The sequence below is a fragment of the Mercenaria mercenaria genome, chromosome 3 (assembly GCF_021730395.1).
Source record: "Mercenaria mercenaria strain notata chromosome 3, MADL_Memer_1, whole genome shotgun sequence".
NCBI classification, from domain to species: Eukaryota; Metazoa; Mollusca; class Bivalvia; order Venerida; family Veneridae; genus Mercenaria; species Mercenaria mercenaria.
In genome coordinates, this window is record NC_069363.1 from 85986082 (window position 1) to 86004604 (window position 18523).

The following is an 18523-nucleotide window of genomic DNA, read 5'->3' on the forward strand; positions in this document are numbered from 1 at the left end:
GTATATAACTTGAAAAATCACGTGCTTAGTACAGGTCTACCAACAATATTGTGTAGTTTGTATCTAGATCTAAGAATGTATCATTCAAGAAACCTTTGAGTTTTTAACCTTTTACCGCGAGATGCAATACGCCACACGATAATATTACAGAGTCTCGCTGAAAATCTTGCACATTTTAGATCCTAAAACGATAACGAGAGAAAAAAACTTTTAAATGTCTGGTAATTGTTCGTACTTAAAGTACCAGTTATAAATAATTTAGAGACATAATCCATCCCTTACATTTGGATAATTTGAAACAAAGAAAAAGCGTCTTCAAAATCCACTTAGGTATTTAAAATTGTGCAGAAATATATATTAAGTAAAATGTTCAAGTTTTCTTTCTTTTTAGTGAAACCATCTGAAATATATTTATATCAGTTTGAAAATGAAATGTTGGCTTATATAAGTAAACATAGAAAATATAACGTTTTTCAAACAGAGACTTGCATTGACAGGGAATGTAACTTATTATAACATATAGTAACAACAGATTAACTAAACACGTACATATTTGATTTTCATATTAACATTTTTTTTTAGTGCAGGAGAATGTAATCCCGAATGTGGAGAGAATATTTGTTTTTGCCTCAGATACAAGAGTGCACAAGCACCTATAGTCTTCTCGTGTGATACTTTGGAAAGAAGAGAGGTATGGTGATTTCGTTTTATGAAGCGATAAACACAAGTAAAGGTATACTTAAAAGAAGTAAGCATATCAAACGTCAAAAACCTAATATGATCAGATAAACACAAATGTGATAAAGTCGTCGAAACAAACGCAGACACAGAATAACATACATAAAATTTAAACGGTTTCGAAACAATAACCAGTTGAAAATACTGGGATCGCCTTAGAACGACCAGTACCGACTAAGAAGGAGAAAGGTGTTAAAGCCTGCTTGTGTCTAGCAAACTTTATACTTGCACGAGTTTGCTTCAATCATAATACAACATTTTATGACGCAAGTGTGGACAACTGATTTTGATTATAGGAATCAATTTCGCCATAAACTCCATTGTTTTCTGATTTGTTTTGTTTACGTTTTCAATGTTTATATCGTTTTACGGGCTAATGATTTATTAATATATTTACATTGAAAGCGCCACTAAGTAAAATGAGAAAACGAACAACAGAGTTTGCAGCATTATTATTTCCCTAACAAAACATTGTAACGTTTATTTCATTTAATAATGTATATATTAAGAAATGATCCCGTATGCATTTTAGAAATGGGTTGAATGTTTTTGCGCCGCAATTTCGGAAGTACAGTCATATACTGCGTCGGCGTAAGTATCAAATAGAGCCACAATTTAACGGTTGGTCCAACTAAACTATGTCACATATACAGTTGTCATGTCTGTGATAACGACATTTTCTCTTGACTTCTGTCAAGTTTCCGGTAATATCTAAATTTACAGTAGTTATAATTTGATTTCTTCATGAACAGTTTATTTGACTAAGATATATTTTTAGTATATTTACTGCAGTTAATTCTAGAAACGTAATAAAATGTACATCTTCAACACATTGTTTTCTATTACATCATGACGACCTAATTATGCTTTGAGTGGTTGCCATTGTTATCGGATTCAGTTTCATGTGTTATTATGATATTTTTTTCCCTTTTAGTGATAGCGGATTCGGAAGTGCTGAAACAATACCAACTTCAAGGAAGTTAAGTAAGATATTTATGTTAATATACTTTGACTTCAAAACACTTGAGCACGCAGCGACGGCGAACCTTGGCCACTCAGTCAAGGAGGCACCGTGTCTGGTATAAGCAGAAATCTTCCGCTCATTGACATTGTGTAAAGTCCAAGTCAAATGCAAATACCTAATACAGAAGTATATGAATTAAGTGTTGATTAGGTTTCAAATATATGTATATTTTGAAATGGACAACTAGAAATAGATGATACCTGTAGTGTATCGGAAACTGAAACTGTTTTATCTGATTAAACGCCTATTTTTACGTGAAACATATTCAATGGCGTTTTACAAATACACAATAAATACGTCTAAAAATAAGATATTTTAAATGACATATGAAATAAATAAGCATAAATATCATTGTGAATAAACTATTTAGTAAGCATTAAATAAAATATCAGGCATCAGATAAGACTAATTAGATATTAGAATATTAAGATACAGTAAGATTGCTGTTTTGTTATTAAGTAAGTAGAGATGGGTTATTGCGACATGACCATAAATTATTACAAACAACTGTATTTATGTATTTGTGATGAAATAGTTCATATTCGAATGTATTTACACAATAAAACCACCCAGTTCATGTTACTTCAATATCTTAAAAATCACAGTCACAGTCCCTAAAAGAGTGCAAAGTAATTTCCAAAATAATGAGTTTTCAACTTTTTTTTCATCACATGTGATGGTTCTGTTTAAAGACGCACCACAAATAACTGTATTCTTTGTTATTTCAATGATGGAAATTATACATGATTTGCGAGGAAAAATGAGATATACAAGTATTTTGTTACAAATTGACAGCGACATATAATATTATAATATCAGGCCAAGATTATGTTTTTAATGTCTTAAACTGTAGCAACACGGGTGTATTTAGTTAAATTTCAATCATAGTTTGTTTCTACAGTGTAAGATAGTTATTCCTCTATATGCTTGAAACTATGCTGAAAAGAGATTGACTGAATAAGTTTGCAGATGTATTTGTGAAAACACATTTATTCAGGAAAGGCCTGAATCGTCCACCTGAAAACTTGTACTAAAGCTGTATATTACCATTATTATAAGAATGATTTTCTTGAAATTTGTGGGTGACAAAAGTTGGCCAGTAGGTCGTGGTGGGTCTTTAACACTGATTAAGTTACAAAGGAATTGAAAGTTCACGTCGTAATAATTCTAGTCTTATCAATTCAAACAATTTGATTAGCCAAAAACAATCACACATCGTTGGACCTATTGTTAATCATTTGAGCCGCGCCATGAGAAAACCAACATAGTGGGTTTGCGACCAGCATGGATATTCGGACAAAGTTATACATTTTGATTACTTTGTTGGCAAAATCTACAGAATTACCATTTGAAGGGAAGCACATAACACAACAAATCAAAGTAGTGGCAGATTTGATTTGATGGAGTCAGTTCCTGATAGGATATGAAATGTGCTATACCCCCTACCCCTTGTGACGCCTTTAGTGGAAAAGTTTTAAAACCAATCGTCTACAGATCTTTTGCAAACGCCAACTGAAATTTGTGAGTTAATGAAGAAAACTCGACAGCTATTCTCGGTCTTCTGTGCGGTTTGGTGTTCACGTGGTATAAACCATTCACAAAAGGTAGAAATGCTGAAAATTAGCGAACGTAGATGGAAAAAACAGAATAGTCAGTGTCAATCACTGAGATAAAAGCACGCTATGCACAGTGCGCACTTTAGTGTCGATACTGTTTACAGTATTCTACCGAACAACTGATTGTGATTTAAGTCTGGTTTAGCGAAATTAAAGAAAACAATTTGCAACTATGATTTAATGCAAATTTATAATATATACTATGACATAGCTGAAATACACTCGTCGTGCAGCTGGTCGTTAAAGTAGCAGTTATGTCTATATTTGTTTAAAAAGAATCACTTTATGGTTAAATTCACGTCAAATCTGAGGCACATTTAGTAAACGGATCGCGACCCATGGTGATATATTTCTTATTATGCTTCTTTAATTGAATTGTATAAAAGCTAGAAGCAAAGTTTATTTTATTTTTGGAACAGGCGTCAGATTGAACGCTTCTGTTTCAGTTTGAATGTTCTAAATAAAGTCGCGAATAGGTAAACATCACCTGTAAATACGTCAAAGGGGCATGATGCATTAACATTTTTAAGTTTGTTTAAGAAATAATATGTCTCATCGGTGATTTGTCGCTGAATAAATCACTGTTTGGAGTTCAGATGCGAAGGAATTATATCACGAGGACGCAGCCCGAGTGATCCCGAGTGATATAATGCTACGCATCTGAACGACAAACAGTGATTTATTCAAGAGCAAATCACTAAATGAGATATATTATTTCGATTCTAACACGTTATCACAGTAAACCCTCGTCGGCATGCATTAAATATTTGCCTGTTTTTAATCGGGTTCTTTTCCAGCGCGCCGCTACGCCGCTTGACGCTATGACGTAATAGTTGTGACGTCAGAACAGTGAATTGTTGTTTAATAATTCACTGTTTCCAGCCTTCTTTATTTAATAGGACAATGAATCGGATCGTGTTAGAATCGTCTTTTTGCAGTCAATCAGTGCTCTGTATTCATTGTGATAGGATATAAATGATGATCTTTCTAATTCAAAATCAAAATGATATTCAATCAAATTATAGGAACACCGCAATCGAATGACGAATGTCCGGAATACGACGAAGTTAACGAATGGCTGTTTAGAGAATATAAAGATACAGCTTCTTCTGCTAAAAAAAAGTGGTATGCTTACAATTATGTTTCATGGCGACTTCAGATATTTATGTCAAATGAATAACTTTAAGATGATTAGAATAGAGTACATATGTGTTTTTGTTGACAAGAAAATGTTACATAATTCGCATAATATTATAATAAAGTCGAAGAACTTTTCCGACGTGCCGTGCTAAATGAATCATATACCAGTAAAATCTGAAGTCAGCATATTCTTTGACTATACTAAATTTTGTTATTATATTTTAGATGATGACGATGATTATTTATTGCCAAACAATTTAAGTAGGTCAAACAGCAAGAGAAATGGCGTTGTATACGAAAATTTTGAAGAATGTCGCAGAGGTACTTTTCAGTCAGGTAGGGACTGCCATAGTGTTGGCATATTGTTGACTTTCTCTTTAAAGAGTACACGAGGAACTTATCATTGATGGTCCGTCAAAATTTTATTCTTCTTTTTTGTGTAGGGCTATTTGCAATGATGAAATATAACTTGTTTAAATGGTTTATTTAAAAATGTCACAAAGTTATATAATCTTCAATAAATAGTTTCTTCTACACGAAGGTAATACATGATTATTTATTCTTTAAAATATGTTTCAGTATATATAAAATCTTCCACCTAACATGCGCAAATATCAATTTCAAGCAGATTTAAAGTAATTTATGTTCCTAAATTTGGTATTGTAGTTAAATTTATAAAAAAATCAGATGTAAGTATTTATATAACAGATGCGACACAAAAGGTGCAAAAACGTGGCATACATCAAGGGGTGTTTATGGAGGAGCTTAAACTAAAAATTGATAGAACTTGTATCTCAGCCGGTAAGTGTTAGTTAAATGCATTCCAAAATTGATTTTATGACAATTTCCGTCAGTTATGCATATACATTTAGTTAGTATCGTTATCATAGGAAACTGAGAAAAACACTCGGCAAAATTTGATACAAGGTGGGAATAATGTGGAGTTGGTGTTCTTTTGAAAAGCTGTATTAACATTCAAAATCTTGGTGCACTAGCTGTATGTAAAATGCTGTTTGGGAAATAAAGTTTTGTTTTACCTGCTTTGTTGGCAAATAATAAATAGTTTTGAGATCAGATGCGTGAAGATCAACGGCGCATCTTAACGAAAAACGTGTTTTATCTGCCAGCAAAACACGCAAACGTAAATCTCTTTCCATTCTAACACGTTTAGATTACACTAGGAAGGGATACTTATCTGGAATAAAATTTCTTTTTAAATACAACGGAATTAACCGGAATAGCCAAAAAGTAGGTCATATTGCGAAACGTGTTCTAATTGACAAAAGGGAAGGACCTTCAATAATGCTGGTAAAACTTTTGGTCCGACCCATTTGCTTTAACAAATTACATGTTACTGCTTCTATATTAATTCATGAGGAAGAATTGACCTCATGACCGATATTGCAGAAAATCGATATCAGGGAGACAACAGCTATTTAGTATTGGTAACATATATTGGTAACAGTGACCGGTATTGCGATGTCGATATCTACTGCCTCCGGGTATGTCACCTGATTTATTTCAATATCAAGTCAAAGACTATAAAAATAAATAGATTGGCAACTTGAAAGGGATAAGGCAAACTCGCCCAACCTCCCGTGACAAAAAACGAGATCCGTTACCGAAGTGCGCTTTCTCCACGCGCCATTTTGTATGCGAAAGCAATTATTCATCGTAAAATAATTATCACCGTATGACCACGCTTCTTTCGATGGCAAAAAAAACCCTGTACTTCGTGTCTTAAGACCATTTCTCATTAAGCTAATTTTGTTTTAGAAGCTAACATGTATTTTAAATGTAGTTTTAAAGGTACAAATTGTAACTCCATGCTCGCCGATGTTTGTTTTTAGTAAGATAACGCCGAATCACGCTCTGACACGAGCTCACGCGAGATTACAGCCAGTTGCCATTCTGTGTATTTTATACTTCTTTGATCAAGTGTAATAAAAGAGAGAAGGTTTTTCATAAGATAATTAAACAAGCTTGAATTATCACTGGAGTTACAAATTATGGAAAAGGGATTTTTCATTAGAAATAAAAGAAGTCATTTTATCAAATGAATGTTTAATATGTAATTTTCTGAACCATAGCATTTTTAACATGTTATTTTATAATAATTAAATAAATTTTTATATCAATAACCTATCTATCAGCAAAAAACCAATTTTCATATAAAATTATTTTCATACATATTCTTATATAAGAAGAATGTATATTTTAACATGTTTTCGAAAAACAATGTAACAAATCGGCTGAACATTGCTATCTGTAAACCATTTATGATTCAAGTTAAAGGCAAATATCGATGAAGTCTTTTATTTATTTTATTTTTTTCATTTTCAACCAAATCTGAAATGTAAATGACCCTTAAGCTCTAGAAAAAAGGAGGTTCGTACCCAAAGACACATCCTTTTATATTTATATAGCACTAGCATTGATATTTTTACGGCGTCTCCCATCTATAAAATATGCTGTCGTTGAAAAATAAACTGATACTGATAAGTTATTTTGTTGTTTGTTTGTTTTTAAACAGCTGTTTACAATTTATAATTACACAGGTGTAGTTTTGAATTATTTTAATCTGAAATGGTTGAACATCACACGTATATCAATTCAATAATTCTTAACATATAGACAAAATAGGAAGTTTAATGAATCGAAAATTATGGTACGTTTGTAAAATTTAAAAAAAAGAAAAAAAAAAAGATAGTGGCAATCAGCGTGGTACAGGTATTTTGCCATATTCAGGCAGACATTATTCATTTTAATATAACTCCACCAATATATGAAAACTGTTTGCAAAATAAAAATTATGCAAAAGATTAAAATCGCATGATAATTTTATCTTGTAATTACAAAACAAATACCCGTATTAAATTCAAAACGCAATTATAGCCTTATCAGTATTATAAACGTCTGTGTTGTTTTAACGTTCCTTATTTAGAGGTAATTGGCAAGTTTTATTACAGGTCCAATAAAAAAGATTTATGCGTGATGCATACAACATTTTATTACTTCTATATAGAAATTTGTTTCATGTAAAATTATCTTGAATTGAACATGTACAATAAATTATGAAAGTAAGTTAATCACGACGACATTTATGATAATTGAAAAGATCATGAAACCAGGTAAAATGTTCACGAAAACAAAAATATATCATTAAGTTACTGAAGTAAAATTCAATTCTGTTTTAAATGCAGATATTATTTACATTGCAAAAACATTCTTGTACACAAAAAAATGCTCCGGACATACTTTCCAGCTTTAATTTGATCAAGGCGGACCTTGAAATTTATTTACTCAAATTTATTAAGATTTTACTTAATAATATACAAAAAATTCTGTATTTTACTTTTTTACGACAGTTTGCATTTGTGATCCAAGGGAGACAATCAAAATCCCCTTGATCAAAATCCCCTACACTGAAAAATGACAGGGTGTTACAAAATCCCCTTAATACTTTTGCAGGGGGTATCATAATCCCCTCTGTGATTTTTACTTATTTCATCAAGTTCAAATACAACTATATACAATTTAAAAGTCTATTGCATAAAGCACGTAAATATAATGTCTTTAGCAAACATAATATAATTTGGAGCACTGATATCTATATATCTATAATGAAAATCACAGAGGGGATTATGATACCCACTGCAGAAGTATGAAGGGGATTTTGTAACACCCAATCATTTTTCAGTGGAGGGGATTTTGATCAAGGGGATTTTGATATACACTCGTGATCCAAGGGTCGATAGGAAAGCTATCTCTTTTAATGTTTAATTGACATAATTGGCATAACTGACACTTGATATTTAAATGTATATGAAATAAGGTGAGAACAACAACATAAGAAGAAATGCGCATCTCTTTCTTTTTAGAACCGAAATATTAAAATGCAATATTTATCTTATATTGTTTTTGTGATATTAACACAAATGAATTACTCGCGAAGTAAAATTACATTAAATGATTAAATCATTACTTTAACCTTTGATCACAATACCGTATGTTCACGCGGCATACTATAATATCGTCTGCTTAGACGCTACAACAACAACTTCGCGCTGAAGTTAATTTTTCTTCGAAATTAGTGGGAAAAAAACCGTCTGAGAACGAATCAAATTTTTATTTCACAAAAATGAAATAAATATCATTCAAAAGATAAATTCAATGAGAGTAGGAAAGTTCTTGCACCTAAGCTTTCATATCAATGGTTTTATACAAAAAAATGCTTTGAAGAAACGCATGTATGAGCTTTTTGTACATTTTATATGGAAACAAAGAAGGGAAAAAATGACGAAATGATGGCATCAAACTTCATGCGAAGAACGAATCAAAAATTAAGATAAAATTTAATTAAAAAAAACCTTGTGATGAATCAAATGTTGAACTTTGGTAATATGTTTGCACCTAAGGTTTCTTATTTTTAGTAATTTTGTTATTAAGTAAAATGTGTACATGCCCTTCTTATTTCTATATAGAAAATCAGACCGTTATCGATTATTGGCCGGAGGAATATTCTTCGGTATGTCTATTGTGTATTTTGACTTACACAAAGAATGGTGCTGCTTCCAAAAACATATACTTTAAGTATACTTTAATATGTTTGTTACATATGTCAGGATATTATGGTTCACGCAATTCTTCGAAATAACTGTACAAGTCGATCCCTTGAAGTAACATAGAAAATAGCTGAGTCGGTTTAATTGCGGTAATGAAACGTGCAAGCAACAGCGTCCACGCCCGTCCCCACTTGCTTCGGCTTCGGATCTCACGATTATTGAAGTACTAGAATAACAACACTGTTTCAAAGTAGGGGACGACCTTGACAACCACTAAACAGGACTTCAAGACTGCTCCCATGACGAATAAACTGACTTCAAAGTTGATGCACTGGAAACAAACACAGAGCCGTTCATTTAACATATTGTTGCTTTCCATCTATCATTTCTAACACTCACAGAATTCCGCATGATCTTCAATTTGGTTTTAAGGAGGGGCGTACCCGAGAAACATTGAACTAACCATCTACCTTTTAAACATAATCATTTCTGGTAGTCATACTGACGTCATTCTGCGAGATTTTAGTAAGGCATTTCACAAGGTACACCAGTTCAACAATTACTTGATAGCTCTAGTTTTTTCTAAGACCCAAGTTCGACACAAATCAATTTCCAATCCCAATCTTGTGCCAAGTACGTGACAAAATACAAATCTGTGAGGGACTCTGAGACATGATATATTTTCCCTCAAACGTCTTACACATCAACAAAGATAACAATGTCAATAAAAATGAATACTATCGTCATGGTCAAGGTTTATAATATGTTCCTAATGCTAAAAGTCTTTGAATATACCCCTTCAAAGACCTAGACTATTACACTCATATCTCGCGAAAAGCTACAACTGCTAACAAAACATTTGAATTTCAAAAATAATACATAACCATCAACCGCCAAAACGTAAAGGAATTTGGTCTAACCTTTGCTGGAATATGCTTCTATCATCTGGAGCCCCTACACAAAGACAATAACAACAAGGTAAACATGTTTTAGATGCCGTACTATGCGTGATGCATCGTTTATCTCCTGTCTTTAGTGTAACCGACAGCTAGTGGTTGTCCCCAGGAGTTTAGTAATTAGAGTTCTCGCAATTATGTTTTGCGCAATTACAACAATAATTCCATCTTAAATACGAATACCTATAAGACTTAATAGATGTATGCATCCACTATTCCTTTGACAGCTGCAAGTTACCTCTGATTATCACAAGTTCTCCTTTTTGAACCTAGCAACCCTACCTTACCTTGACCAGGTCAAGTAGGCTATTTACTTACTTTCTCAGTTCTAACACGTTACCTAATATTTTAATATTAGGACTATTTTATCTGTTGCCAGTTTTTTTATGATTGATTTTTACTCTTAAAACTTACTTACTCATTTTCACTTAGACTTGCCTTTAACATTCGCGAGCAATAAATGGATGGACGGACAGACAGACAAATTGATGGTGCAACATATCTTCCATCACCAGCCCCAATTTGAGCGGAATTTCATTATTATTGAACTATAAATGTTCCAATATGACTAGTATTATTAACACTGAGTCCATTTAAATAATGCCTTTTTATTTTGAAAAAAAAAAAAAAAATACAAAAATACATAAAAAAGAAAGAAAAAAAAAACAACGAATAATACGAAATTGATTTGTAGCAAGAAATTTCCATTAGTTTTAATCACGTTATATCAGAATGTTCGATTCGAAGGTAACTGGATATTAGCATCTGCACGTTAAAACCAGTGATACTCGATTTCTTTGGTACCTAATTCTATTTATATGTAGTTACGCATTCATTTATGAACGACGCATTCATTTATGAATATTGTAATTCATACAGCATTGATGCTATCCTTCGCCCTGGCATGTAAGACGAGTTTTTCTAGCAACGGTGAAAACTTTTGGTAATCACGTTCGCTATGCACGGGACAATTTGTTTTTATGATACTATATATATTGTACTATCTATAAGATACCGCATATATGGTGTTATGTATATTTTATGTAGGAAATGGCATGCAAAGTTACAACTGCATGAAACGCTAATTACAACATCAAAATAATTGTGGAAACCGATAAACCCGCCCTCAACAAAACACAATACATGTTTGATTATTTCTTAAATAGATAATTAGTATCCATAGTATTTGTTCATACTAGGTTCAGTGTCGTCTGCGTCATGTGATGCATCATCCTATTTGTCTGTACGTGATGGAGATGATTGTTTCGGTACTGAGGAATATTTGTCAGTGAGAGGAGAAGAAAGCCTATATGCAAATGAAAATGATACAGGAAACAGCTCGGATAATGGAAACACATCACCAGTAACGACGTATGAAACTCCAGAAATGCCAGGCAGCCTAAAACCATATGTAAGTGTTTGTCTTTCCACTTATCTATCATATGTGAAATCTTTAAATAGTACTAATCTTTTTTCCTTTCATAGTGCATTTTCTCGGCAGCAACGTGCTTACTTTTACCCTACCGCGTTTCAGTATGTATCACTTTGCATTCTATTGAAATCGGCATGTTCCTATCGCATGCTAGGTAAAAATGGCGGCGTAAGAATTTAATGTCTCGAAAAGAGAAATTGAAAGAAGCGAAAAGTAGTAAATTCAACGGGTTGTATTTAACAAACTATAGTTTTCTTATATAAAAGTTAACTTTTTGTTTTCCTAAAGTATCGATCTAGTTCTTTATGGGAATATAAGTCTCTGAAAATCTGATATGCTAGAAAATGTCGAAAAACCGTTATGAAGTAAGTGGATTTTATATGAAATAAAGAACATCTGGATTTAGTGGTGTTCAGCCATAATAATAACCGTAAATCATGCGTTAGATTGAAAACGAAAGTAGGATTTACATCGACACCGATAATAAATTACCTCCTTTACGGAGAGCAGAATGGTCTCACTGAACTATCGATTTTTGTATTTTTAACATAAAACCAATAAGATATTGTTCGATTTGATGTTGTCTTTTTAACATCTGAAGTATATTATTTTCACAACACTTGTTTCCCTTAGATTTAATAGCAAAAGACGTGCAATCAAAAACACATTTATATGATTAATAGGAACAAATCAAATTTTTAATTAAATCAGCGAGAAACGTATTAACAGTTTAAAGGCTCGGGCATTATTTCAAATACATAAACATATACACGTTTTTCAGTTCTAGAAATATGGTTTCATATTTAAAACTTTGAACCATCCAGTAGTTTGACTACTTCCTAATGTTTTTGTACCCCCCCCCCCCCAAAACAAAGTTGTAAGGGTGGGGGTGGGGGTGGTATACTGGTTTCAGGTTGTCCGTCCGTCCACAGCATCTCTCCTCATCCCCTTGACACAATTTAATGAAACTTCACACAAGTGATCAGTAACAACAGTAGTTGTGCATGGGCATGTTAGGTTCTTTCAGAAAAAAAATGCAGAGTTACGGGACTTTGATTTTTGTTACTATACTATATACATAGACACAATCTTGTGTGCACCATCTCTCCTCATCCCATTGACACAATTTAATGAAACTTCACACAAGTGATCAGTAACAACAGTAGTTGTGCATGGGCATGTTAGATTCTTTCAGAAAAAAATGCAGAGTTACGGGACTTTGTTTTTTGTTACTTTACTATATACATAGACACAATCTTGTGTGCACCATCTCTTCTCATCCACTTGACACAATTTAATGAAACTTCACACAAGTCATCAGTAAAAACAGTAGCTATGCATGGGGCATGTTAGGTTCTTTCAACAACAAAAAATCTTCCGAACCCTTGCACACAATGTTTTGAAACTTCACACAAGTGATCATAGTTATGGGACTTTGTTTTTTGGGACTTTGTTTTTTGTTATTACACTGTATACATACAGTCTATATTCATACAGTCCACATAATTATGCATTCTTTTGTGCGTCAAATTGCAGTGTACTGTGTCAGCGCATGCGGGGGTACATTCATCACCTTAAGTGATAGCTCTAGTTTTTTCGGATTCTAAGGCATATGTGAATAAAATAAGTTATTTAAAAGGACTGCTTTCCTAGCGGGACATCATTCAATATATCAATATATCTTTCAGAAATTCAAAAGAAAATACTACATGTGTCATGGAAAGGGAGAAGCAAAAAGGTATGTAGATATTCGTCAGAAAATAGTACATATACATATGTTATAAATTATAAGCAGGGATGTTTGCAGGATATTTTAATAAAGAACACGAAATATCAATTAATAAGCCAAAAAAGTTCCGTTATATATCTTATAAATCACCTTTACGCAGATTTTGTCTGCGCCAACTTCTGTCCTGCTACGTTGTGTGTATATGACGTTTTTAATATTTCAGGGAGTTGAAACAAAAGCCAGTCGGAGTTTTTGCTGTTTTTCCTGGAGAATCAGGCGAACTGGTAAGTTGATATCGAAGAAATTAAATACTGAGCACCTGCCTCTAATAACAAGTATTTACGAGTACATGTAAAAGCATGCTTTAAACTAAACTTTTAACCGTCATCGATGTGCGTTCGAGCATTGCTATCCGCGTTGTAGTTTCGTGTGGGAAGCCATCCAGCTGGTTAACGAAATGTCGATGGTTCTAGTTCTAACCATATGATTAAATAATGCACAGAGGTGCACCTAGGGTTTTCCTCCGCCATAAAAGCCTTAAAGTCGCTATATGAGCTATGATTGTGTTGGTGCAACGGTATACCAAAGAAAATTGAAACTAAATTTGCGTTAATATATGTTAGTTTAAGTATTATTAATGATAGGGCTGATTGGTATAAGGCTGATGATGTAAACGTTTTATAAAGATTGTTGCCTTTTTGATTACAGAGGCTTTGTGTCGTGACTCCACATGGCTTGAAATATTTTCGAATATATTCACATGTATGTATATCACTTAGGCCTCACCAAATTTAAAAGGTGTTCATCGGATTTGCCGCTCGTATATTTTCAGAAACACACAAAATTTTTTTTTTTATTTTGTTTTTGGCTAGCGCTCGCCCCATTGAAAAAAATTAATCCATAATTTTTTGGTGCGCTACTTTTTACGGACGTAAAAGTGTATTAATGCTTATACATCCAGTCCCAGATTGTTCTCAAATGGATTTTAATCAAAACAAATACATACTACGCACATATCGTCTATAATAAATCGTAACACTTGTATTTAGTTGCATTAAAGTTATTTCCCCCTTATGCAGTTACGCCATTTTCTTCAAATGTTTACCAAATTACATACTACAAAAATCGATTTATTTCATTGAAAACTGGATGAAGAAAAACATACAAATTTGTTTGATAACATCAATCTACATTATTTTGATAAGGGTAAATACTTATTGATGCATGTCACTTACCTGTTTTCTGTTTTTTCCTGTCCAAATGATCAGCATTTGCATACGAAAGTTGGTGGGGTAAGGAATTTACATTACGAGTTGTTTTCAGGACAGTTTTGATTTTCAAATTTTCCAATCATTTAGTAGACTAATGTGAATGCACGTTAATCTCCATTTCAGACTTCAATTGAGACTTTGTTTCAACAAATTTAATATGTTATGAAAGTTTAAAGTTAGAAAAAAGAGCTGTACATAAGACATCATGCTCGACTTTTCTAAATCAGAGCTTTGCCAGTTAAAGGGGCATAATAGTCAGAAGCTATTAAAGTACAAAGCTATTGATCATTATATAAAACCTAATTAAAGATAGTCTATGTTAAAAAGGGGCATAACTCTGTCTAGATTCAGACTTAAGAGTATTGTTTCTCCTGGTGTAGACTTTGACAGTAAATAACTGTTCTAAGTTTCAAATCAGAAGCTTTAATAGATCTAGCAACACTCACATAGATATCTGATGTATCAAAAACTTTGTAAAGTCAGCTAAGAATGCTACATTTTCATAGCAGTAAATATTCGATTCGATATTTGATTACAGTGTATTGTATGACAATGTTATTATCTTTTTTCACGAGTTCGCTTTGTTGTGCGTCTGCGGGTTAGATTTTCTCAATCCCTGGGGACTTACTTTGTAATTTAAAAGGGCTATACATTCTATTTTAAGGTTTTTATTAGTCAGTCGAGAGCCAAATGAAGACAAATATATTTCTTCGCTCTTCGCTCTCTCCTGATTTTCTCAAAAACCAAAAAAAGTATTTAAATTATTTTTTCGCTCGCCGCCTCAAATTTTTCAGAAAAAAATCCGATGAACAACTTATCAATTTGGTGTGGCCTTAATGACTTTGTATGCAACGACCTATTGCCTCTCGAAATCTTAATTTGTTTTCTCCAATGATTGTATATTGGGGAGTTTTAATTGTTATAAGTCCACTGTACTTCTAAAATGACTTGTCAGATTTTGAGATCAAAATGTTAAAAAGATACATTATTAATACCTGTCAAAATACATTAAACTTAAATATAAAAGCAGGAAAGCACAGTTTTAATAGACCACTTTTTGTTTTGATAAATGTAGATGAATATGAGTTTAATAATAACTATGATTTTCGTAACATACAAGACGGTATTATTAAAAAGACAAACAATTATGTATAATTTTGTTTAGAACGATTACATTTTTTCCACTTCAGAATGAAAGGGTGTCACTGTTTGAATTACACCAGAGTGATACATTTAGTTCACTAGATTCCTTGCTAACATTCTACCACAAAAATGCGTTGCCACGAAAGGATTACAGTGTCAAGCTTCAAAAAGGATACAAAACTATGTATTAAGGTGAAACTGTCTGCTATATTATCCATTACAGTTTCGATTTGTGGCGGACCTTCTTGGCGATGAGTTTGCTGTGCTCGGGGCTTCCGGGAAATGTATCTTTACCTTTTAATTTAAATTGTAGTTTGACTCAGTGTTACAATGGTTTGCAGTTTTGTTTATTTCTTAATTGTTTGATCCACATAACATTGTTTGCTTATAAGTTTTTGAATATAAAGCAAAAACAAATTCTTGGCTCCAAGGAAAATCCCAGACACCACCAGGCCTGTCCCAACATGCTGAAATGGCCGATCCAATATTTAAATTGAATCCTGAATAACTTTTGTACTTGAATTATATATGTTGTTATCTGGTTTTAAACTGTGAAATACTTTAAACTTGGTTTATTCTTACTTTTCATATAAAATGACTATTTAAACATGTATATAATTCATAAGTACAAGATAAATATTACTGTCAAGATTATTCTTATCACGCCTAGATTAAGGGTCTCTTTCCATTCATTCTGCAACTACGAAATCCTAAACAAAAGTAAGTTACATCTGGGGCCGTATTCATAAAGCATTTTAAGTATAAGTATAAGAAATTGATTATTTACTTAAGTATTACTTAGGTAAGACATTTATTTTACTTAAGTATATTTGTTATTAATAAAACAACTTAATAAGTAATTCTTGGCTTTTATTGTGGGCGAAAAAAAACATTAATTTCAGACAGATACAACATGCACAATTATGTTTAAAGTGCTTTTAGCTCAAAAACAACCCCTTAATCGTACTAGCGACGCCATTTTGTTTTCTGACTTAAGTCATTTCTTAAGTTTAAGCTGTTTTATGAATAGGACTTAAGTTTTTACTTAAACTTAAGCTGAAATCACCACATACTTAAGTAAAATCTTCAACTTAAGTCAAAACTTATACTTAAGATGCTTTATGAATACGGCCTTTGGAAGATAGGAATGAATATTGTTATTAAGCTTTTAACTTGAAGCCAGCGACCAAAATCACTTAATCGAAGACGTCTTTCATTTTATAAAATTACATGACGTGCAGTAATAAAGGTTGGTCTGGATTTGTACAAACCTATGTATTTTTTTATACAAAAACTTTGTAATAACTATGTAATGGTTAGTTTTGAGAAATGCTTTATATTATAAAGTCGCTTTTGATTCTGATTGCTTTTTGCTGTGGATTGACAAGATGCATACGCCTTAACGCCGGTTGTTGCATTACCTTTTGTTGCAAAATTCTTTTTTTATTTTTAATGCTGAAACAGATCATTTATTACGTTTACCGACAGATTTGCAGGCAAATGTCATCACTGCCTTTAACAGCAATTCGCACTATCTGTGTGTTATTTAAACATGAACAATGCCTGTTTTTGTTTCTGATGATGCTAAAATATATCTCAGAGTGCTTTTAGTTAAGTTATTCTTCATTTTGATATTGTTTATTTTCCCCACCTTGATGTAGATATAACACGTGTAACATTTTATGGGGTTTATATTTCATAGCCATGTAACCGTACTGCGGTATTTGCTCTTCCGAATATCAATATTACCGAAAAAGGTCTTCTTCTGCAGGGCTTTAGTTGTGATACATTTCGCAGATCGTTTGCTTCATCTTATCACTGTAATTCTGAGTTAGCTGTAGGTTTTAGAAGTACAATTAAGACATTTCTGTGACAAGATATCTCACAACCTGATTTATATGGAGATTACAAATATCTTAAGATTCATGGGCATGCTAGTTGTCATTTGTGAGCGTTATACATTTGAACTATCAAGCGCTTTATTGAAAGTGGCTATAAACGACGTCTTGTTCTAAAACGAATTGCATGCTTAGTATTAAGTCCTTTAAGATATTTGATTTCGATGACGGTGAAGGTTCCGATATATTGACAGTTACCTTTTAAACCCCCGTAGGTGACAGGCTGATATTTGGTAATTATTTCCTGTCCCTTAATGGTGTTTCGTTTGGTGCTTTGATAAATACCATGTGAAGTGTTCTATACTTGGTTTTGTTAACTACCTTTTACATATTATAATAATTGCTTTGCGCAGGCGCAACATTGTTTATATGAATATGTATCATAATAAATGAGCTGTATTATACCTTTGCTAAATAAAATATTTAGTAGTTCATTGTATTTATATGTTCAACTATTTTGTGCCCTTGAATATCAGATTTAAAGATTTTTTAGTATAACTAAAATAACTAAAATACGGTGTGGATAGTTGCTAAAGTACCAAGTGTTACCAGAGATTGTATACAAGTTCCGTTCCGCTTACTAGCATTGCGTAGACTTAGCAGAACACATTTTGTGTTAGTGTGTCTCCCCTTCTTCTAATACTGAGATGTAGCGCATAATTAGGTTTCTTGACAAGCCTAGTTTACAGGACACCTGTTGCAATGATTAAATGCCATTTAAGATGAATTACATTACTTCCTTTTCTGTGGTTCATTTCCACTATAGCAAGAGAAAAAAAGACAGCATTTTCAAATATTCATAATATTCCTTATCTTTTATCACAATATTACTCGAATGTTCTATTTAGTAGTGGGATTTCATCATTTCAGTTTCAGAGCTGGCGCTCCTAAAGCAAACATTTGAGCCGTGCCATGGGAAAATCAACATAGTGGCTTTGCGACCAGCATGGATCCAGACGAGCCTGCGCATCCGCGCAGTCTGGTCAGGATCCATGCTGTTCGCTAACAGTT

General features: G+C 32.8%; 1 protein-coding gene across 2 annotated transcripts; it reads left to right on the top strand.

Moving 5' to 3' along the window:
* The first annotated feature begins 659 nt into the window (after window positions 1-659).
* On the top strand, window positions 660-17951 carry LOC123524187 (uncharacterized). 2 transcript variants are annotated; one of them, XM_045302196.2, is made up of 11 exons: window positions 660-691; window positions 1271-1329; window positions 1673-1722; window positions 4404-4503; window positions 4744-4854; window positions 5227-5319; window positions 11239-11450; window positions 13160-13209; window positions 13424-13484; window positions 13909-13962; window positions 15662-17951. In XM_045302196.2, exons 4-11 carry the CDS (start codon window positions 4419-4421, stop codon window positions 15803-15805), a joined length of 810 nt encoding a protein of 269 aa, XP_045158131.2. In that variant the 5' UTR covers window positions 660-691; window positions 1271-1329; window positions 1673-1722; window positions 4404-4418; the 3' UTR covers window positions 15806-17951. The 2 variants fall into 2 exon arrangements, with proteins under 2 accessions (XP_045158131.2, XP_045158139.2); XM_045302204.2 differs by lacking the exon at window positions 13909-13962.
* The last annotated feature ends 572 nt before the right edge of the window (window positions 17952-18523 follow it).